The following is a 23779-nucleotide window of genomic DNA, read 5'->3' on the forward strand; positions in this document are numbered from 1 at the left end:
ACTCCAGCAGGCAGTCTTCCATGGGTTGCTAGCATGCAAGTGGCAGCTTAACACACTGCATTATGATGGCAGCTCCAGAAGACCTTCCTTTAATTTTGAACATCTTCATTAAAAATTATCTTGGACAAGGGTGAGCATTTAGCCTAGCACTTAATACCCCAGTTAAGGTGTGTCTTAATTCAGTTCAATTCATATTTAATTTCTGGCTGTGGATCCAGATTCCAGCTCCCTGCCAATTTGCACCCTGGAAGTCAGCAGGTAATAGCCCATCTCTTGGGACCTTGTCAACCATATGGGAGACCCAGACTGAGTTCTGACTCCCGCCTTCAGCCTGGCCCAACTCTGAGTGTTGAGGAATTTGGAGAGTAGACCAGCAGGTGGTTAATTTCTCCCTCCCTCTCTCTGTCTTCTCTCAAATAAAAAAAAATTGAGAGTACTTAAGTCATTATTAAATTATTAATTGTATTATTGGTTAGAAAGATTAATACAGACAACTCAAATTGCTTAAAATTATTTATAAGAGACAATGTATTATCTATCTAGTAATATTTCACATAATAGGATAATAAACATGTGTTTATATACTACTGTAAATAACTGTAGCATGGTTACTTTTCAAATAAATCATGTTTTTATAAAAAAGATAATCATTTAGGTCTTTTTTTTTTTTTCCCAGAGTGTCTTGGCTTTCCATGCCTAAAATCCTCGCATGGCCTCTTCAGCCAGATACGAATGCCTTAAGGACTGATTCTGAGGCAAGAGTGCTGTTTAGGACATCTGCCCTTCTATGAGTCTGCTGTGTATCCTGCTTCCCATGTTGGACTGTTCTCTCTCTTTTTTATCCTATCAGTTAGTATTAACTAGTCTTATTTATGTGATCCCTTTGACCAAAAAAAAAAGAGGACCTAAATGAAAGATCTCTGTGAACAAGATCCCAGTAGAAAGAACAGGCCATCAAAGAAGGAGGTACCTTTCTCTGAAGGCAGGAGAGAACTTCCACTTTGACTATGACCTTGTCTAAATAAGATCAAAGTCGGCGAAATCAAAAGGCTTCCATAGCCTTGGCAACTCATGACTAGAGCCTAGGGAGATTACTGACGTCATAAACAAGAGTGTCAAATTGTTAAGTCAACAACAGGAGTACTGTGTACTTACTCCTTGTGTAGGATCTCTGTCCTTAATGTGTTGTCCAATGTGAATTAATGCTATAACTAGTATTGAAAGAGTATTTTACACTTTATATTCTGTGTGGGTGCAAACAGATGAAATCTTTACTTAATATATACTGAATTGATCTTCTGTATATAAAGATAATTGAAAATGAATCTTGATGTGAATGGAATGGGAGAGGATGTGGATAAGGGGATGGGTGCGGGTGGGAGGGAAGTTATTGGGGGGGAAGGCATTGTAATCCATAAACTGTACTTTGGAAATTTATATTTACTAAATAAAAGTAAAAAAAAAATCAGCATTTTTTGTGGACTTTTCAATGACCTGTTATCTGTCTAAACAAAAATGCAACTAAGTACTTTCCTAGTTTTTTTGTCAAAGTAGAAAGTTGATCATTTTTAACATTATAATTTTACAAATGTGTAATATATAACAAGTAAATAGTAAATATATGTGATATTTTAAAATTTCTTATCTAAGAAATCTGAACATCACTACTGAAAAAAAATTAAGGATATGATCAATGATGTTTAAAATACAATTATCGGCCTGCTCTGCGGCTCAATAGGCTAATCCTCCACCTCCGGTGCTGGCACACCGGGTTCTAGTCCCGGTTGGGGCACTGGATTCTATTCTGGTTGCTCCTCTTCCAGTCCAGCTCTCTGCTGTGGCCCAGGAAGGCAGTGGAGGATGGCCCAAGTGCTTGGGCCCTGCACCCACATGGGAGACCAGGAGAAGCACCTGGCTCCTGGCTTTGGATTGGTGCAGCACACGGGCCATAGCGGCCAATGGGGAGTGAACCAACGGAAAAAAAAAGGAAGACCTTTCTCTCTGTCCCTCTCTCTCACTGTGCACTCTGCCTGTCAAAATAAATAAAGAAAAAAATTTTTTTTAATTTTAAAATAAATTATCAGAGGTCAGCACTGTGGCTTAGTGGGTTGAGCTGCTGCCTGAAGAATGGACCTTCATGGTACTGTAGTTTGTGACTGTAAAATGCTTAGCACTGGGGGCAGCTTTGTGGAGTAGCTGGTTAAGCCTCCACTTGAGACACTGTTGGAGACCCTGCTGCTGCATTTCCCATCCAGCTCCCTGCTAATGCACCTGGGAAAGCAGCAGAGGATGGCCAAGTGCTTGGGCCCCTGCATCCATGTGGAGACTCAGAAGAATACCCTGGCTCCTGGCTTGGTCATGGCCCTGGCTGTTGCCACCATTTAGGAAGTGAACCAGTGAATGGAAGATCTCTTCTCTCTGTAACTCTGCCTTTCAAATACAATAAATCTCTGTGGCCAGTGCCATGGCTCAATAGGCTAATCCTCTGCCTGCAGCGCAGGCACCCTGGGTTCTAGTCCCTGTTGGGGCACCAAAATCTGTCCCGGTTGCTCCTCTTCCAGTCCAGCTCTCTGCTGTGGCCCAGGAAGGCAGTGGAGGGCGGCCCAAGTGCTTGGGCCCTGCATGCGCATGGGAGATCAGGAGCAAGCACCTGGCTCCTGACTTCAAATCGGCTCAGCGTGCTGGCCATGGTGGCCATTTAGGGGTTGAAGCAATGGAAGGAAGACCTTTCTCTCTCTCTCTCTCACTGTCTAACTCTGCCTGTCAAAAAAATAAACAAATGTATGAGTGTGTGTGTGTGTATAGATATACACACATATATGCATATATTATATTATATATTATATAGTTATATAATATATAACATAGTTATATAGTTACATAACATATATAATAAACATAATTATATAATTTATAATAACATATAATTATATATTAGAATATATCACATTGGACTATATATTATATATCTTTAATATAATATAAATAACTATGTATAATATATATAATTATCAGCAAACTCAGTAAGATGTTTAATTCATTTAGAAATTGAATAAATACAACTTAAAATATGTGTTTTTCATCAGATTCAAAACAATTATTGCAACTGTTGACATATTGACATATATAAGACAATGGCCATTGAATAGAATGTGAATTTGCGAGGTGGAGGCAAGATGGCAGAATAGGAAGGGAGCACACTGATAGTCCGGGGAGAGATAGTTTAATAAAAGTGGAGATACTGCAGGTTCAAGGAAGAGTAGGGGAGGAAACAGCAGAAGAAACTCTTTCGGAAGGCATGATTCACAGCGGACCTGCGTGGAGAACGTGGGAGCCCACAGTTTGGGACACCAGCGGCAGACTCAACACACCAGCGTTGGAACGCGAGGTGAGCCGAACCTCAATAGCCCAAGACACCGGCAGGCAAGCGGAGAGAGGAGACTAGAGGGAACGACCCCCGGGGGGGAAAAGTTCACCAGGCTAACTGGAAGAGAGAGAGAGAAAAAAAAGTGACTGGTACGGACACGGGTTTCTCTCTCTCCACTCACCTCTCAAGGGCGAGCAAGACAAAGAGCAGGCGCCATCTTGGACATACGTCATAAGCAGGGTGACCTCAGGTCTGCACCGGCCCTGAGCCTAGCAGAAAAACTGACTCTGGGTGAGGCAAATTAACAGCAGATTAGGACCTAGTAAATTTGTGGTGCTACTGAACTGAGACTGTGAAAAAAGAGACGGTGGGGGAGAGAACTCACGGAATTCATGTGAGCACTCTCCAGAGACACTACAATTCCGTAACTTTGGCAACCCAGTGGTAGACTGAAGGAGAATTTGAGCCCACTCTAAGGGCCGAACAGATTCCCTGTGTGGTCCTTGGGAAAGAGCTTCCGATCTCTGGCTCCTGTGGGTATATCATTTGCCTGCTAACTACCTCCAACTTCGTTCAGCTGTGCAGAATTACTTCCCTGTTGAATCAAAAAAAAAAAAGAAAGAGAGAGAGAGAGAGAGATTTACCACGCCTAACCTGGGAGTGTCACCTTTGGCACAACAAACAGAGCTCTCAGGCCACACCCATCTCAAGCCCTAAGGCTCCATCAAAAACAGATAGTCCACTTAATCTAGAGTCATAGTATAACAAGAAAAAGCACCACAGTGAAGAAACCAAATATCTCCAATATGCCAAATAACAAACGCAAAAACCAAGGTAATAAAAACAAGGAAGTCACCATGATGCCCTCAAATGAAAAAGACACCCCAATTCAAGATTATGAAGATGATGAGATAGAAGAAATGCAAGAAGCAGATCTCAAAAAATTGATAAGAACATTAAGAAGTTCTCAAAAACAAATTCTTGAACTACAGAAATCCTTAATGGACAAGATAGAAAATCTCTCTCGTGAAAATGAAATATTAAGGAGGAATCAAAATGAAACGAAACAACTAGTTCAACAGGAAACTGTGATAGTGACTGAAGTGAAGAATTCAATAGATCAAATGAAAAACACAATAGAGAGCCTTACAAACAGAATGGGTGAAGCAGAAGAGAGAATATCGGACTTAGAAGACAGAGAACAGGAAAGGATACAGTCAGACCAAAGAAAAGAAGAGGAAATTAGAAATCTAAAACATATTGTCAGGAATCTACAGGATACTATTAAAAAAACCAACATTCGGGTTCTAGGAGTTCCTGAAGGCATGGAGAGAGAGAAAGGATTAGAAGACCTTTGTAGTGAGATATTAGCAGAAAATTTCCCAGGTTTGGAGAAGGACAGAGAAATCCTAGTACAGGAAGCTCATAGAACCCCTAATAAACACGACCAAAAGAGATCCTCACCACGACACGTGGTAATTAAACTCTCCACAGTGAAACATAAAGAAAAGATCCTGGGGGGCGGAGCCAAGATGGCGGAATAGTGAGGGCGCGCACCGATAGTCCGGGAAAATTTAGTTTAATAAAAGGGGAGTTACGGTAGCCTCAGAAAAAAGAACTAGGAAAATATTGCAGACAAAACTCTTCTGGATCCAGTGGGCGTGAATCGGAGGACCTACTGGGAGAACAAGGTCGCCCACCGCGCGCGAAAGCCGAACCGCAGGACCGAGCCGCGGGACTGAGCCGCGGAAGCCGAGCCGCGGGACTGAGCTGCGCAAGCTGCAGGGTCTGCACGCAAGTGCTCGAAGGGGAGTGCAACAGCGGGGAGACTTGGGAAGTCCAGGGCTCTGAGTCCACACATCGGCGCTGGAAGGGGAGCAGACCTGCGTGGAGAGTGTGGGAGCCCACAGTTCGGGACATCAGCGGCAGACTCAACACACCAGCGCTGGAACGCGAGGTGAGCCGAACCTCAATAACCCGAGACACCGGCAGGCAAGCGGAGAGAGGAGACTAGAGGGAACGACCCCCGGGGCGGGGGGGGACTTCACCAAGCTAACTGGAAGAGAGAGAGAGGGAAAAAAAAAAAAGGTGACTGGTATGGACACGGGTTTCTCTCTCTCCGCTCACCTCTCAAGGGCGAGCAAGACAAAGAGCAGGCGCCATCTTGGACATACGTCATAAGCAGAGCGACCTCAGGTCTGCACCGGCCCTGAGCCTAGCAGTAAAACCTGACTCTGGGTGGGGCGAATTAACAGCAGATTAGGACTTAGTAAATTTATGGTGCTACTGAACTGAGACTGTGAAAAAAGAGACGGTGGGGGAGAGAACTCACGGAATTCACGTGAGCACTCTCCAGAGACGCTACAATTCCGTAACTTTGGCAACCCAGTGGGAGACTGAAGGAGAATTTGAGCCCACTCTAAGGGCCGAACAGATTCCCTGTGTGGTCCTTGGGAAAGAGCTTCCGATCTCTGGCTCCTGTGGGTATATCATTTGCCTGCTAACTACCTCCAACTTTGTTCAGCTGTGCAGAATTACTTCCCTGTTGAATCAAAAAAAAAAAGAGAGAGAGAGAGAGAGATTTACCACGCCTAACCTGGGAGTGTCACCTTTGGCACACCAAACAGAGCTCTCAGGCCACACCCATCTCAAGCCCTAAGGCTCCATCAAAAACAGATAGTCCACTTAATCTAGAGTCATAGTATAACAAGAAAAAGCACCACAGTGAAGAAACCAAATATCTCCAATATGACAAATAACAAACGCAAAAACCAAGGTAAAAAAACAAGGAAGTCACCATGAAGCCCTCAAATGAAAAAGACACCCCAATTCAAGATTATGAGGATGATGACATAGAAGAAATGCAAGAAGCAGATCTCAAAAAATTGATAAGAACATTAAGAAGTTCTCAAAAACAAATTCTTGAACTACAGAAATCCTTAATGGACAAGATAGAAAATCTCTCTCGTGAAAATGAAATATTAAGGAGGAATCAAAATGAAACGAAACAACTAGTACAACAGGAAACTGGGATAGTGACTGAAGTGAAGAATTCAATAGATCAAATGAAAAACACAATAGAGAGCCTTACAAACAGAATGGGAGAAGCAGAAGAGAGAATATCGGACTTAGAAGACAGAGAACAGGAAAGGATACAGTCAGACCAAAGAAAAGAAGAGGAAATTAGGAATCTAAAACATATTGTCGGGAATCTTCAGGATACTATTAAAAAACCCAACATTCGGGTTCTAGGAGTTCCTGAAGGCATGGAGAGGGAGAAAGGATTAGAAGGCCTTTTTAGTGAGATATTAGCAGAAAATTTCCCAGGTTTGGAGAAGGACAGAGAAATCCTAGTACAGGAAGCTCACAGAACCCCTAATAAACACGACCAAAAGAGATCCTCACCACGGCACGTTGTAATTAAACTCTCCACAGTGAAACATAAAGAAAAGATCCTAAAATGTGCAAGAGAGAAACGTCAGATTACTCTCAGAGGATCTCCAATCAGACTCACAGCTGACTTCTCATCAGAAACTCTACAAGCTAGGAGGGAATGGCAAGATATAGCCCAGGTACTAAGAGAGAACAACTGCCAGCCCAGAATATTATATCCTGCAAAGCTATCATTTGTGAATGAAGGTGAAATAAAGACTTTTCATAACAAACAGAAATTGAAAGAATTTGTTGCCACTCGTCCAGCCCTGCAAAAGATGCTTAAAGATGTGTTACACACAGAAACAAAGAAACACGGTCATCAATATGAAAGAAGGTAAAGGAAGGAAACCAAGGAAGGAAAGCTCACAGCAAAAGATCACAGGGAATTCAAAGCATATATTAGAACTTATCTTTGGCAAATGGCAGGGCAAAGTTACCACTTATCATTAGTCACATTGAACGTGAATGGCCTGAACTGTCCAGTTAAAAGACACCGTTTGGCTGATTGGGTTAAAAAACAAAACCCAACTATTTGCTGCTTACAAGAAACACATCTTTCCAACAAAGATCCATACAGACTGAAAGTGAAAGGCTGGAAAAAGATATACCATGCCAACAGAAATGAAAAAAGAGCAGGCGTAGCCATCTTAATATCAGACACCATAAACTTTACCACAAAAACCGTTAAGAGAGACAAAGAGGGACACTACATAATGATTAAGGGATCAATTCAACAGGAAGATATAACAATTATCAATGTATATGCACCTAACTACAGGGCACCGGTTTATCTAAAAGATTTGTTAACGGACTTAAAGGGAGACTTAGACCCCAATACAATATTACTGGGGGACTTCAATACTCCACTCTCAGAAATAGACAGATCAATAGGACAGAAGATCAACAAGGATACAGTAGATTTAAACGACACTATAGCCCAAATGGATCTAACAGATATATACAGAACTTTCAATCCTACAGCTAAAGATTATACATTCTTCTCAGCAGTACATGGAACCTTCTCTAGGATTGACCACATACTAGGCCATAAAGCAAGTCTCAGCAAATTCAAAAGAATTAGAATCATACCATGCAGCTTCTCAGACCATAAAGGAATGAAGTTGGAAATGAACAACTCAGGAATCCCTAGAGCATACGCAAACACATGGAGATTGAACAGCATGCTCCTGAATGAACAATGGGTCATAGAAGAAATCAAAAGAGAAATCAAAAACTTTCTGGAAGTAAGTGAGGATAACAGCACAACATACCAAAACTTATGGGACGCAGCAAAAGCAGTGTTAAGAGGAAAGTTTATATCAATAGGTGCCTACATCAAGAAATTGGAAAGGCACCAAATAGATGAGCTTTCTATTCACCTCAAGGATCTAGAAAACCTACAGCAAACCAGACCCAAATCTAGTAGGAGAAGAGAAATAATTAAAATCAGAGAAGAAATCAACAGGATTGAATCAAGAAAAACATTACAAAAAATCAGCCAAACGAGGAGCTGGTTTTTTGAAAAAATAAACAAAATTGACACCCCATTGGCCCAACTAACTAAAAAAAGAAGAGAAAAGACCCAAATCAATAAAATCAGAGATGAAAAAGGAAATGTAACAACAGACACCACAGAAATAAAAAGAATCATCAGAAATTACTACAAGGACTTGTATGCCAGCAAACAGGGAAACCTATCAGAAATGGATAGATTCCTGGACACATGCAACCTACCTAAATTGAACCAGGAAGACATCGAAAACCTAAACAGACCCATAACTGAGACAGAAATTGAAACAGTAATAAAGGCCCTCCCAACAAAGAAAAGCCCAGGACCAGATGGATTCACTGCTGAATTCTACCAGACATTTAAAGAAGAACTAACTCCAATTCTTCTCAAACTATTCAGAACAATTGAAGAAGAGGGAATCCTCCCAAATTCTTTCTATGAAGCCAGCATCACCTTAATTCCTAAGCCAAAAAAAGATGCAGCACTGAAAGAGAATTACAGACCAATATCCCTGATGAACATAGATGCAAAAATCCTCAATAAAATTCTCGCCAATAGAATGCAACAACACATCAGAAAGATCATCCACCCAGACCAAGTGGGATTTATCCCTGGTATGCAGGGATGGTTTAATGTGCGCAAGACAATCAATGTGATACACCACATTAACAGACTGCAGAAGAAAAACCATATGATTCTCTCAATAGATGCCGAGAAAGCATTTGATAAAATACAACACCCGTTCATGATGAAAACTCTAAGCAAACTGGGTTTGGAAGGAACATTCCTCAATACAATCAAAGCAATCTATGAAAAACCCACAGCCAACATCCTATTGAATGGGGAAAAGTTGGAAGCATTTCCACTGAGATCTGGGACCAGACAGGGATGTCCACTCTCACCACTGCTATTCAATATAGTTCTGGAGGTTCTAGCCAGAGCTATTAGGCAAGAAAAAGAAATTAAAGGGATACAAATTGGGAAGGAAGAACTCAAACTATCCCTCTTTGCAGATGACAGGATTCTTTATTTAGGGGACCCAAAGAACTCTACCAAGAGACTATTGGAACTCATAGAAGAGTTTGGCAAAGTAGCAGGGTATAAAATCAATGCACAAAAATCAACAGCCTTTGTATACACAGACAATGCCATGGCTGAGGAAGAAATTCTAAGATCAATCCCATTCACAATAGCTACAAAAACAATCAAATACCTTGGAATAAACTTAACCAAGGACGTTAAAGATCTCTACGATGAAAATTACAAAACCTTAAAGAAAGAAATAGAAGAGGATACCAAGAAATGGAAAAATCTTCCATGCTCATGGATTGGAAGAATCAATATCATCAAAATGTCCATTCTCCCAAAAGCAATTTATAGATTCAATGCAATACCAATCAAGATACCGAAGACCTTCTTCTCAGATCTGGAAAAATTGGTGCTGAAATTTATATGGAGGCACAAGAGACCTCGAATAGCTAAAGCAATCTTGTACAACAAAAACAAAGCCGGAGGCATCACAATACCAGATTTCAGGACATACTACAGGGCAGTTGTAATCAAAACAGCATGGTACTGGTACAGAAACAGAAGGATAGACCAATGGAACAGAATTGAAATACCGGAAATCAACCCAAACATCTACAGCCAACTTATATTTGATCAAGGATCTAAAACCATTTCCTGGAGCAAGGACAGTCTATTCAATAAATGGTGCTGGGAAAATTGGATTTCCACATGCAGAATCATGAAGCAAGACCCCTACCTTACACCTTACACAAAAATCCACTCAACATGGATTAAAGACCTAAATCTACGACCTGACACCATCAAGTTACTAGAGAACATTGGAGAAACCCTTCAAGATATTGGCACAGGCAAAGAGTTTCTGGAAAAGACCCGGGAGGCACAGGCAGTCAAAGCCAAAATTAACTACTGGGATTGCATCAAATTGAGAAGTTTCTGTACTGCAAAAGAAACAGTCAGGAGAGTGAAGAGACAACCGTCAGAATGGGAAAAAATATTTGCAAACTATGCAACAGATAAAGGGTTAATAACCAGAATCTACAAAGAGATCAAGAAACTCCACAAAAACAAAACCAACAACCCAATTAAGAGATGGGCCAAGGACCTCAATAGACATTTTTCAAAAGAGGAAATCCAAATGGCCAACAGGCACATGAAAAAATGTTCAAGGTCATTAGCAATCAGAGAAATGCAAATCAAAACCACAATGAGGTTCCACCTCACCCCGGTTAGAATGGCTCACATTCAGAAATCTACCAACAACAGATGCTGGCGAGGATGTGGGGAAAAAGGGACACTAACCCACTGTTGGTGGGAATGCAAACTGGTCAAGCCACTATGGAAATCAGTCTGGAGATTCCTCAGAAACCTGAAGATAACCCTACCATTCGACCCAGCCATCCCACTCCTTGGAATTTACCCAAAGGAATTTAAATTGGCAAACAAAAAAGCGGTCTGCAGCCTAATGTTTATTGCAGCACAATTCACAATAGCTAAGACCTGGAACCAACCTAAATGCCCATCAACGGTAGACTGGATAAAGAAATTATGGGATATGTACTCTTTAGAATACTATACTGCAGTAAGAAACAATGAAATCCAGTCATTTGCAACAAAATGGAGGAATCTGGAACACATCATGCTGAGTGAAATAAGCCAGTCCCAAAGGGACAAATACCATATGTTCTCCCTGATCGGTGACAACTGACTGAACACCAAAAAGGAAACTTGTTGAAGTGAAAGGGACACTATGGGAAACGGTGACTTGATCAGCATAGCCCTGACTGTTAATGAACAACTTAATACATTATCCCTCTTAGTATTTTTTTGTCTGTTCTACTTAATATGACTGATTTAATTCTGTAATTAATACACAGTTATTCTTAAGTGTTGAAATTTAACTGAAATGTGATCCCTGTTAAACATAAGAGTAGGAATAAGAGAGGGAAGAGATATATAATTTGGGACATGCTCAAGCTGACTTGCCCCAAATGGTAGAGTTAGAAACATACCAGGGGACTCCAATTTAATCCCATCAAGGTGGCATGTACCAATGCCATCTCACTAGTCCAAGTGATCAATTTCAGTTCGCAATTGATCATAATGAAAGGACTAAGAGTCAAAGGGAGCACATAAGCAAGTCTAGTACCTGCTAACACTAACCGATAGAATAAATAAAGGGGAGAGTGATCCAACATGGGAAGTGAGATACTCAGCAGACTCATAGAATGGCAGATGCCCTAAATAGCACTCTGGCCTCAGAATCAGCCCTAAAGGCACTCGGATCTGGCTGAAAAGCCCATGAGAGTATTTCAGGCATGGAAAGCCAAGACACTCTGGCAAAAGATCTCTGTGAGTGAGATCTCAGTGGAAAGAACAGGTCTTCAAAGAAGGAGGTACCTTTCTCTGAAGGGAGGAGAGAACCTCCACTTTGACTATGACCTTGTCTAAACAAGATAAGAGTCGGAGAACTCAAGGGGCTTCCATAGCCTTGGAAACTCATGACTGGAGCATAGGGAGATTACTGATGCCATAGACAGGAGTGTCAATTGGTAAAGTCAACAACAGGAGTCACTGTGCACTTACTCCTCATGTAGGATCTCTGTCCTTAATGTGCTGTGCATTGAGATTTAATGCTATAACGAGTACTCAAATAATATGTTTCACTTTGTGTTTCTATGGGGGTGCAAACTGTTGAAATCTTTACTTAATGCATACTAAACTGATCCTCTGTAAAAAAAAAAAAAAAAAAAAAAAAAAAAAGAAAAGAAAAGAAACTATCAACTCCCAACTTGACTCTCACTGGGATTAAACATGACAATAGGTCTGATCTGATTTCATCATCATTAAAAAAAATCATCTATTATTTTTCACTTTATGTTTCTGTGTGGGAGCAAACTGTTGAAATCCTTACTTAATGTATACTAAGCTGATCTTCTGTATATTAAGATAATCGAAAATGAATCTTGATGTGAATGGAAGGGGAGAGGGAGTGGGAAAGGGGAGGGTTGTGGGTGGGAGGGACGGTATGGGGGGGGAAGCCATAGTAATCCATTATTCGTACTTTGGAAACGTATATTCATTAAATAAAAGTTAAAAAAAAAAAAAAACAAACTCTCAAAAAAAAAAAAAAAAAAAAAAAAAAGAAAAGATCCTAAAATGTGCAAGAGAGAAATGTCAGATTACTCTCAGAGGATCTCCAATCAGACTCACAGCTGACTTCTCATCTGAAACTCTACAAGCTAGGAGGGAATGGCGAGATATAGCCCAGGTACTAAGAGAGAAAAACTGCCAGCCCAGAATATTATATCCTGCAAAGCTATCATTTGTGAATGAAGGTGAAATAAAGACTTTTCATAGCAAACAGAAATTGAAAGAATTTGTCGCCACTCATCCAGCCCTGCAACAGATGCTTAAAGATGTATTACACACAGAAACACAGAAACACGGTCATCAATATGAAAGAAGATAAAGGAAGGAAAGCTCACAGCAAAAGATCACAGGGAATTCAAAGCATATATTAGAAATTATCTTTGGCAAATGGCAGGGCAAAGTTACCACTTTTCATTAGTCACATTGAACGTGAATGGCCTGAACTGTCCAGTTAAGAGACACCGATTGGCTGACTGTGTTAAGGAACAAAACCCATCTATTTGCTGCTTACAAGAAACGCATCTTTCCAACAAAGATGCATACAGATTGAAAGTGAAAGGCTGGAAAAAGATATACCATGCCAACAGAAATGAAAAAAGAGCGGGCATAGCCATCTTAATATTGGACAACATAAACTTTACCACAAAAACTATTAAGAGTGACAAAGACGGACACTATATAATGATTAAGGGATCAATAAAACAAGAAGATATAACAATTATCAATGTATATGCACCTAACTACAGGGCACCAGTTTATCTAAAAGATTTGTTAAGGGACTTAAAGGGAGACTTAGACCCCAATACAATATTACTGGGGGACTTCAATACTCCACTCTCAGAAATAGACAGATCAATAGGACACAAGATCAACAAGGATACAGTAGATTTAAACGACATTATAGCCCAAATGGATCTAACAGCTATATACAGAACTTTCAATCCTACAGCTAAAGATTTTACATTCTTCTCAGCAGTACATGGAACCTTCTCTAGGATTGATCACATACTAGGCCATAGAGCAAGTCTCAGCAAATTCAAAAGAATTAGAATCATACCATGCAGCTTCTCAGACCATAAAGGAATGAAGTTGGAAATGAACAACTCAGGAATCCCTAGAGCATACGCAAACACATGGAGATTGAACAACATGCTCCTGAATGAACAATGGGTCATAGAAGAAATTAAAAGAGAAATCAAAAATTTTCTGGAAGTCAATGAGGATAACAGCACAACATACCAAAACTTATGGGACGCAGCAAAAGCAGTGTTAAGAGGAAAGTTTATATCAATAGGTGCCTACATCAAGAAATTGGAAAGGCACCAAATAGATGAGCTTTCAATTCACCTCAAGGATCTAGAAAACCTACAGCAAACCAGACCTAAATCTAGTAGGAGAAGAGAAATAATTAAAATCAGAGAAGAAATCAACAGGATTGAATCCAAAAAATATTACAAAATAAGCCAAATGAGGAGTTGGTTTTTTGAAAAAATAAACAAAATTGACACCCCATTGGCCCAACTAACTAAAAAAAGAAAAGACCCAAATCAATAAAATCAGAGATGAAAACGGAAATGTAAAAACAGACACCACAGAAATAAAAAGAATCATCAGAAATTACTACAAGGACTTGTATGCCAGCAAACAGGGAAATCTATCAGAAATGGATAGATTCCTGGACACACGCAGCCTTCCTAAATTGAACCAGGAAGACATAGAAAACCTAAATAGACCCATAACTGAGACAGAAATTGAAACAGTAATAAAGGCCCTCCCAACAAAGAAAAGCCCAGGACCAGATGGATTCACTGCTGAATTCTACCAGACATTTAAAGAAGAACTACCTCCAATTCTTCTCAAACTATTCAGAACAATCGAAGAAAAGGGAATCCTCCCAAATTCTTTCTATGAAGCCAGCATCACCTTAATTCCTAAGCCAAAAAAAGATGCAGCATTGAAAGAGAATTACAGACCAATATCCCTGATGAACATAGATGCAAAAATCCTCAAAAAAAATTCTGGCCAAGAGAATGCAACAACACATCAGAAAGATCATCCAACCAGGCCAAGTGGGATTTATCCCTGGTATGCAGGGATGGTTCAATGTTCACATTAACAGACTGAAGAAGAAAAACCATATGATTATCTCAATAGACGCCGAGAAAGCATTCGATAAAATACAACACCCTTTCATGATGAAAACTCTAAGCAAACTGGGTTTGGAAGGAACATTCCTCAATACAATCAAAGCAATCTATGAAAAACCCACAGCCAACATCCTATTGAATGGGGAAAAGCTGGAAGCATTTCCACTGAGATCTGGTACCAGACAGGGATGCCCACTCTCACCACTGCTATTCAATATAGTTCTAGAAGTTTTAGCCAGAGCTATTAGGCAAGAAAAAGAAATTAAAGGAATATAAATTGGGAAGGAAGAACTCAAACTATCCCTCTTTGCAGATGAGATGATTCTTTATTTAGGGGACCCAAAGAACTCTACTAAGAGACTATTGGAACTCATAGAAGAGTTTGGCAAAGTAGCAGGGTATAAAATCAGTGCACAAAAATCAACAGCCTTTGTATACACAGACAATGCCATGGCTGAGGAAGAACTTCTAAGATCAATCCTATTCACAATAGCTACCAAAACCATCAAATATCTTGGAATAAACTTAACCAAGGACGTAAAAGATCTCTACAATGAAAATTACAAAACCTTAAAGAAAGAAATACAGGAGGATACCAAGAAATGGAAAAATCTTCCATGCTCATGGATTGGAAGCATCAACATCATCAAAATGTCCATTCTCCCAAAAGCAATTTATAGATTCAATGCAATCCCAATCAAGATACCAAAGACATTCTTCTCAGATCTGGAAAAAATGGTGCTGAAATTCATATGGAGGCACAAGAGACCTCGAATAGCTAAAGCAATCTTGTACAACAAAAACAAAGCCAGAGGCATCACAATACCAGACTTCAGGACATACTACAGGGCAGTTGTAATCAAAACAGCATGGTACTGGTACAGAAACAGATGGATAGACCAATGGAACAGAATTGAAACACCAGAAATCAACCCAAACATCTACAGCCAACTTATATTTGATCAAGGATCTAAAACCAATTCCTGGAGCAAGGACAATCTATTCAATAAATGGTGCTGGGAAAATTGGATTTCCACGTGATGAATCATGAAGCAAGACCCCTACCTTACACCTTACACAAAAATCCACTCAACATGGATTAAAGACCTAAATCTACAACCTGACACCATCAAGTTACTAGAGAACATTGGAGAAACCCTTCAAGATATTGGCACAGGCAAAGAATTCCTGGAAAAGACCCGGGAGGCACAGGCAGTCAAAGCCAAAATCAACTATTGGGATTGCATCAAATTGAGAAGTTTCTGTACTGCAAAAGAAACAGTCAGGAGAGTGAAGAGACAACCGACAGAATGGGAAAAAATATTTGCAAACTATGCAACAGATAAAGGGTTAATAACCAGAATCTACAAAGTGATCAAGAAACTCCACAAAAACAAAACAAACAACCCAATTAAGAGATGGGCCAAGGGCCTCAATAGACATTTTTCAAAAGAGGAAATCCAAATGGCCAACAGGCACATGAAAAAATGTTCAAGGTCACTAGCAATCAGGGAAATGCAAATCAAAACCACAACGAGGTTTCACCTCACCCCGGTTAGAATGGCTCACATACAGAAATCTACCAACAACAGATGCTGGCGAGGATGTGGGGAAAAAGGGACACTAACCCACTGTTGGTGGGAATGCAAACTGGTCAAGCCACTATGGAAGTCAGTCTGGAGATTCCTCAGAAACCTGAATATGACCCTACCGTTCGACCCAGCCATCCCACTCCTTGGAATTTACCCAAAGGAATTTAAATTGGCAAACAAAAAAGCGCTCTGCAGCCTAATTTTTATTGCAGCTCAATTCACAATAGCTAAGACCTGGAACCAACCTAAATGCCCATCAACGGTAGACTGGATAAAGAAATTATGGGATATGTACTCTTTAGAATACTATACCACAGTAAGAAACAACGAAATCCAGTCATTTGCAACAAAATGGAGGAATCTGGAACACATCATGCTGAGTGAAATAAGCCAGTCCCAAGGGGACAAATACCATATGTTCTCCCTGATCGGCGACAACTGACTGAACACCAAAAAGGAAACATCCTGAAGTGAAATGGACACTATGGGAAATGGTGACTTGATCAGCATAGCCCTGCCTGTTAATGAACAACTTAATACATTATCCCTCTTAGTAGTTTTTTTGTCAGTTCTACTTAATATGACTGGTTTAATTCTGTAATTATCACACTGTTATTCTTAAGTGTTGAAAAGTAACTGAAATGTGATCCCTGTTAGACATAAGAGTAGGAATAAGAGAGGGAAGAGATGTACAATTTGGGACATGCTCAAGCTGACTTGCCCCAATTGGTAGAGTTAAAAACATACCAGGGGACTCCAATTTAAGCCCATCAAGGTGGCATGTACCAATGCCATCTCACCAGTCCAAGTGATCAATTTCAGTTCACAATTGATCATAATGAAAGGACTAAGAGTCAAAGGAAGCACATAAACAAGTCTAGTACCTGCTAATACTAACTGATAGAATAAATAAAGGGGCGAGTGATCCAACACGGGAAGCGAGATACTCAGCAGACTCATATAATGGTGGATGTCCTAAACAGCACTCTGGCTGCAGAATCAGCCCTAAAGGCATTCCTATCTGTCTGAAAAGCCCATGAGAGAATTTCATGCATGGAAAGCCAAGACACTCTGGCAAAAAAAAAATAAAAATAAAAAACCCTAAATGAAAGATCTCTGTGAGTGAGATGCCAGTGAAAGAACAGGTCTTCAAAGAAGGAGGTACCTTTCTCTGAAGGGAGGAAAGAACCTCCACTTTGAATATGACCTTGTCTAAACAAGATAAGAGTCAGTGAACTCAAAAGGCTTCCATAGCCTTGGAAACTCATGACTGGTGCATAGGGAGATCACTGATGCCATAAACAGGAGTGTCAATTGGTAAAGTCAACAACAGGTGTCACTGTGCACTTACTCTTCATGTAGGATCTCTGTTCTTAATGTGCTGTACATTGAGACTTAATGCTATAATGAGTACTCAAACAGTATATTTCCCTTTGTGTTTCTATGGGGGTGCAAAATGTTGAAATCTTTACTTAATGTATACTAAACTGATCTTCTGTAAAAAAAAAAAAGAAGAAGAAATTATCAATTCCCAACTTGACTCTCACTGGGATTAAACATGACAATAGGTCTGATCTGATTTCATCATCATTTAAAAAATCATCTATTATTTTTCACTTTATGTTTGTGTGGAAGCAAACTGTTGAAATCTTTACTTAATGTATGCTAAACTGATCTTCTGTATATAAAGAGAATCAAAAATGAATCCTCATGTGAATGGAAGGGGAGAGGGAGTGGGAAAGGGGAGGGATGCGGGTGGGAGAGACAATATGGTGGGGAAGCCATTGTAATCCATAAGCCGTACTTTGGAAATTTATATTCATTAAATAAAAGTTAAAAAAAAAAGCTAAAAAAAAAAGAATGTGAATTTGCAAAAGAAATCCGTGATGTGTACCAAAAGTCTTAGCATTATAGATTATATTTATTATATACTCTTGTCCCAAATAAGCACTTGTTAAAAAAATCTTTCTTTGGAAAAAATAGGTTTCAGAAGGGTCTATGGAAAATTTTTCTTAGGGAAACTTGAGGATAGAAAAGTAAATATCTAACAGTACAGTATTCATTAAATAGTATATGATAAATCCATATGAAGAAACATACTGTTTAGCAATAAAATATATTTACATTATTAAGCAAAAAAAAAATCCTTGCGGAGCAGGATGTATGATATATATTTATATATCCACTATTTTTCTAAAACATGCTTATTTATTTTTTAAATATTGATTTATTTATTTGAAAAAGTTACACAGAGCAGAGGCAGAGAGAAAGAGAGAGAGAGAGAGAGGTCTTCCACCCACTGGTTCACTCCCCCAATTGGCCGCAATGGCTGGAGCTGCGCCAATCCCAAGCCAGGAGCCAGGAGCTTCATCTGGGTCTCCCACACGGGTGCAGCACTTGGGCCATCTTCCACTGCTTTCCCAGGCCATAGCAGAGAGCTGGGTCGGAAGTGGAGCAGCCAGGTCTTGAACTGGTGGTCATATGGGATGCTAGCATTTCAGGCCAGAGCGTTAACCTGCTGCACCACAGCACCAGCCCCAAAAACATGCTTATACAGATATATTTCCTCAAGCCTTGTGTTATGTGAGCGAAGCCATCTGTTTGACTCACATAAGCGTACCTTAAAAAGATTGTGGAAATGGAATTAAAAGTTAAATTTATTTTGGTTCAAAACATGTTGAAATTTATATATACATGGGTTATTTAAAAAGTTCATGGAAAACATGTATTATGAGAAATACATATTTCAAATGTTATGCACCAACATAAACTTATCTTCTACTTCTATTTCCCATGAAATTTTGAAATCCATCAGAAAAACATGGTGTTCCTGGGAAATATCTGGCCATTATTTAATATACTGTAGAGATGCTAAATCTGCCTGAAGTTACTAAGAAAGAGTGTGGTTGTGATTAGACACTTTTTCATTTAACCTCTCTGCGTTGTGACCGATCATCACATTTAAAGAAACTATTTCCAGGTGTTGTGCAATCTCTGATACCGAAATCAGAGCAGAGAGCGTATTCTTGACGCGGCGGCTCACCGGCCGGAGCCCTAGGGCCAGTTGAAGGGGCTGCCCGCCAGCAGCGAGTCCCGGGTGAGCGTCTCGGTGGGCGTCTTGCCCACCAGGTGCAGGAAGTGGAGCTGTGCAATGAGGGGCGCCTGGAGCTAGCGCAGGGCCGGGCGCACTGGGGCTGGGACGGGTACTGGGCGCGCAATACTCCATGAGAGCCACCTGCTCCTGCTCCTGCTCCTGCAGCCTTTCCGCGCGCAGAGGCCTAGAGCGCCATGACCTTGAGGCACGGGACTCCACCGAGTCCCCCTGCAGGCGGCCCAGCTCGTCCACCTGCTCCTGGTCCAGGAAGGCCACGCGCGCTGGGCCGGCGGTGGCACCCTGTGCAGGCAGGGGCAGCGCTAAGAGCAGCCGCGCCGCCAGCGCTCTCACCTGGTCCATGCGCAGCGCTGCTGCCGCCGCCCCCCGCACCTGCCACACCGGAGCTGTGCCATCAGCTCCCACACCGGTTGCCCGGGAACGAGTCTCCGCCTCCGCACCTGCCGCGCCTGCAGCTGCACCGGGAACAAGCATCTGTCCGCCTTCTCGCCAGCACCCAGCCAGGAGGGCTGCCAGAGGAGGCTGCCAGCGCTGCTGGGCTGCGATTGCGGGATGCGGCCGCGCTGCAGCGCTGCGGGGCGGCAGGAGGGAGAGAGAGAAGGGCAGGGAGAAGATGGCCAGGGCGAGGATCTCTCAGAGTCCCCCCCACCCCAGCTCCGGGAAAGCCCGGGTGGGGAGGGGGCCTGGGGTCTTCCCCAGGTGGGACTGGGAGCTGGGGCCTAGCCTACAGCAAGCAGGTGAGGTGGGAGGAGGGAAACCGAGGCAGGGAGGGCTGGCTGCCAGGCAGGGCAAATTAAGGAGCCTTAATGAGCCCGCCCACCTGGCCTTATCAAATCCGTGAGCTCCAGCCTTGGGCCAGCCTCATGCAGGGCGCATTACCAGCCCTGGAGGAGACTTGGGGCTGGAGGTGGGGCTGAGTCCTGCGGGGGTGGGGGTTAGCTGTGCAGCAGGAGTGGCCAAATGGGGCCCAAAAGTGCTGCCCTGGTTATAAGCCCCGCCTGCACCACTCCTCCCCCCATCCTACCCCCAGGGCCTTTGCACCTGCTCACCCCCCCTTCTTCAAACCCCCACCCTCAACTCTTCCTCCTCCAGCCCAGGCTGGGGCATGGGGTTCAAATCCCACCCACAACTCCCTCTTTAACACCAACCCCCGAATTAACAAATCTGCTTTAGAGCAGTATTGGCCATGGAGGAAGGGCTACCCTGGTGGCAACTGAAGCCATGGGCTATTTACTGAGGGCCAACTGTATGCAGGGACCCTGGGGCACAACAGTGCACAAGACAAAGAGAGTCCCTGGAGAAGTCATTGGGTTCCAAAGCAAAGTAAGGGGTTGTGAGCCATGAGGGTGGGAAGCCGTGCATGGGGTGGGGGGTGCAGCACGTGGCTGTAGGCACGCCCACCTGAGGGCCGGGCCAGCGGGATTTCAGATCAGCCACGTGAGAAGAGGGGCACATGTGAACCCCCCCAAACTGAAGGGAGTGGCTTTTCCAAGGGGCTCTGAGCCAACTTTATCAGCTTCCCTCACAGACGCAGTGAGGGGAGAGGACTTCGAAAGCACAAGAGACTGGAGTCAGACCCTGGGAAGAACCGGCAGACAGAAAGCAGGTATGGGGTGCGCATTTATCCTGAGGCTGAAACCCCCTCTCCACCACTACCCCGAGACCACCGCCCCCCCCCCCGTGTGGAGCCTGGAGAAACTGCAGGGCATCAGGGCATCAGCGTTTAGGGCCACGCTGCTTGGACTGTGTCTGCCCTGGGCCAGGCTGGGGCTTCTGGGGAGGGAACAAGAGTGGGGTCCCCATGGGCTCGGGCTGCCCAGCTCCTGCCTTAAGCAAACAGAGGCAGGGGTGGGGGCAACGGAAACCAAATAAATGTGTGTATGTGCGTGTGTGTCCATGTATGTGTGTGTCCATGTATGTGTGTGTCTGTGTATGTGTGTCTGTGTATTTCTTCAGGACGCAGTGGCCAGGCCTGGGCAGGGGGACCGGGCCCTGGCCACAGCTGTAATTGGATTCCTGCACCAGTACAGGTACAATGGCCCTGGTCTTGTGGTTAGCAGGTGCCAACCCCGGGCCCCACCAGCCGACTGCAGGGAGGATGGGGGCCGCTCACCCTCCTTCCGCAGGCAGCGGGGCTGGGGTGCCATTCACCCACCTACCGCACACCCCCCCCAGGCTGCAGCGTGGCTGGGGCCACTCACCCTCCTTCTGCACAACGCCCCTGGAAGCACTTCTTGAGCCGGCAGGACTGGCACTGGTCACGCTGATGTTGGTCCATCTGACAGTCCCAATTGGACCTGCAGGTGTAGCAGTGTTAGGAGCCGATTGTCTAATGAATATACAGGTGTGTGTTTTTAAAGCCTGATAATTTTAGACATAACTTTCTCCACGTTTTATATTTCTATATTTTAGTTTTCATGTATCCATTTGAAAGGCAGAGAGTAATTCTGTGTGTGTGTGGCAGGAATCCTATTCCTTGAGCCTTCCTGTGCTGCCTCCCAGCGTCTGCATTAACAGGAAGTTGAAGACAGAAATGGAATCAACACTCAGTCGCCCCCATTCCATTGCAGCAAGGTTGTCTCAAGGGGATTCTTAACCACTTGGCCAAATGCTCGCTCCTGCTTACTACTTTTTAAACACCACTCTCTTACATTACATAGGCCCAGGATCACAAAAATTACCAATTCCAATGTTGGCAAAGCCAATGAAAATGGAGCTCTTAGAAAGTAAATGAAAGCCTAATGAATTATTTAATTAGAAGGATTAGCTTGAATAAAATAATACCTTGAGTTTCAGGTTTCATCAGGTTAGATAAGTGATGGATTTTCAATATCAATATACACTGAACATAAAAATGATGTACAAATATTTTCAACCATCAGTATTACACATTTGCAAAAGCAGTGGATTTTTGAATAGTTCTACAAAAATGTGTTCCAAAATCATGTGATTAGTGTTTAAATAAAGGAAATGAATGTTTATCTCAATGAACCATTTCCAAAAGGGCAGAAATACAAAATAAAGACCCTATTCATTAAATAAAACTTAATAAAAAGCAATTGGTATGTGATAAATGATTCTGGTATGATAGATGAGCATTGTGCTGTCATAATCAATTGTGATATCATAGTCCTACCATTGTGCCATCATAACCCATCATCATACTGTCATAAAACACACTATGATATCATAATAAATTTTCAAATGATGAACCACCATTCTGATAACATAAGAATTCCCTTTTGCCAATATAATCAATTCTGATGTAAAAGCCTGCTGTTGCTGTAATAAAGTACCATGATGCAATCAGCCAGAGCATTATGACATCAGAATTAATTTTGATGCTGTTAATCACAATTGTTATCATAAGAAATTTTCATGTTATAATCAATTGCTATGTGGTAAACCTTGATTCTGATATAAAATACCTGTGGGGAGCAACTGGGACTAGACCAAGTTACTGGAATTAAGACTTATTCTATGCATCTGCTCTCCCACAATATGGCGCTGAGAAGGGAGTAAAAAACTTTTACACAGCTGCCTCAAGTTTGACCAGTAACCTGCAGGAGCTGATCCTGCTCCTGATTGGAGGAGAGCAGCGTACTCGGCGTGTGGGTAGCAGAGTTGGGATTGGTGGAAGAGGACTACAAAGGAGAGACAATATGCACCAGGAACATCTAAGGGGAACATCCGGATAACATCTGAGCAGCCCCCGAGAGAGCCAGCCGGCGGTGTGCTGCTCCCCCGCGGAAGTGGGGAAAGTGGCAGGGGGCACCGCCCTTCCACGGAGGTGGAAGGACCGCAGCCAACCTGGGAAGAACCAGCAGCAAACCCGGGAAGGGCCGAGCAGACAAAAGAACAACGCAGGGTCTAGTGTCATTCCTCCATGAAGAGGGGGAGCGACAATACCATTGTGATGTCAATTGCTATGTCATTAACCTACTATTGTGCCATCATAAAAATTGTGATGTTATAAACCAATCATCTTGCTACATCTACCAATTTTGATGTCATAAACCACTGTTGTATTTTCATTTAACACATTGGAAGATTATAATGTTTGTTATGTTAAACCTCATTTCTGTTATCATGATCCTGTCATTGATGTCATAATCAATTGTGTTATCATAATGAAAACAATATGCCATCATAAGAAATTGCGATGTCATATCAACATTATATTTTCATAATAACATTGTAGTATAATCAAATGGTCTGAGTAAACAACCATTCTGATATCATAAACTTACATTTGTGATATCATCAAAAGTGATATAATCTTTTCTGCCTTCATACCAATTTTGATGTCATGTACCACCTTTATTGTCATAAAACATCATGATATAATCTATTGGTTTGTGATAAGCTATCATTCTGATACCATAATTTTACATTTGTGATTGTGATGTCAACAAATCTGTTGTCATATCTCGTATA

At 42.1% G+C, this 23779-nt stretch overlaps 1 protein-coding gene across 1 annotated transcript; it reads left to right on the plus strand.

Annotated features, from left to right (window-relative positions):
• Positions 1 to 20166: 20166 nt before the first annotated feature.
• On the plus strand, positions 20167 to 22522 carry LOC149120384 (uncharacterized). Its single transcript, XM_089320763.1, has 5 exons — positions 20167 to 20249; positions 20597 to 20665; positions 20871 to 20948; positions 21518 to 21686; positions 21807 to 22522. Exons 1-5 carry the CDS (start codon positions 20206 to 20208, stop codon positions 21936 to 21938), a joined length of 492 nt encoding a protein of 163 aa, XP_089176889.1. The 5' UTR covers positions 20167 to 20205; the 3' UTR covers positions 21939 to 22522.
• Positions 22523 to 23779: the final 1257 nt, after the last annotated feature.

The sequence above is a fragment of the Oryctolagus cuniculus genome, chromosome 19 (genome assembly GCF_051225735.1).
Source record: "Oryctolagus cuniculus isolate XC-2025 breed Fujian yellow rabbit chromosome 19, ASM5122573v1, whole genome shotgun sequence".
NCBI lineage: Eukaryota > Metazoa > Chordata > Mammalia > Lagomorpha > Leporidae > Oryctolagus > Oryctolagus cuniculus.

Excerpts from the sequence above, each read along its gene's own strand:
- LOC149120384 (XM_089320763.1), top strand. The coding sequence starts at position 20,206 with ATGCAGGGCGCATTACCAGCCCTGGAGGAGACTTGGGGCTGGAG. Across the intron at positions 20,666-20,870 it reads TCATTGGGTTCCAAAGCAAA|ACGCAGTGAGGGGAGAGGAC; the intron begins GTAAGGGGTTGT and ends CTTCCCTCACAG. Across the intron at positions 20,949-21,517 it reads AACCGGCAGACAGAAAGCAG|GCTGCAGCGTGGCTGGGGCC; the intron begins GTATGGGGTGCG and ends CACCCCCCCCAG.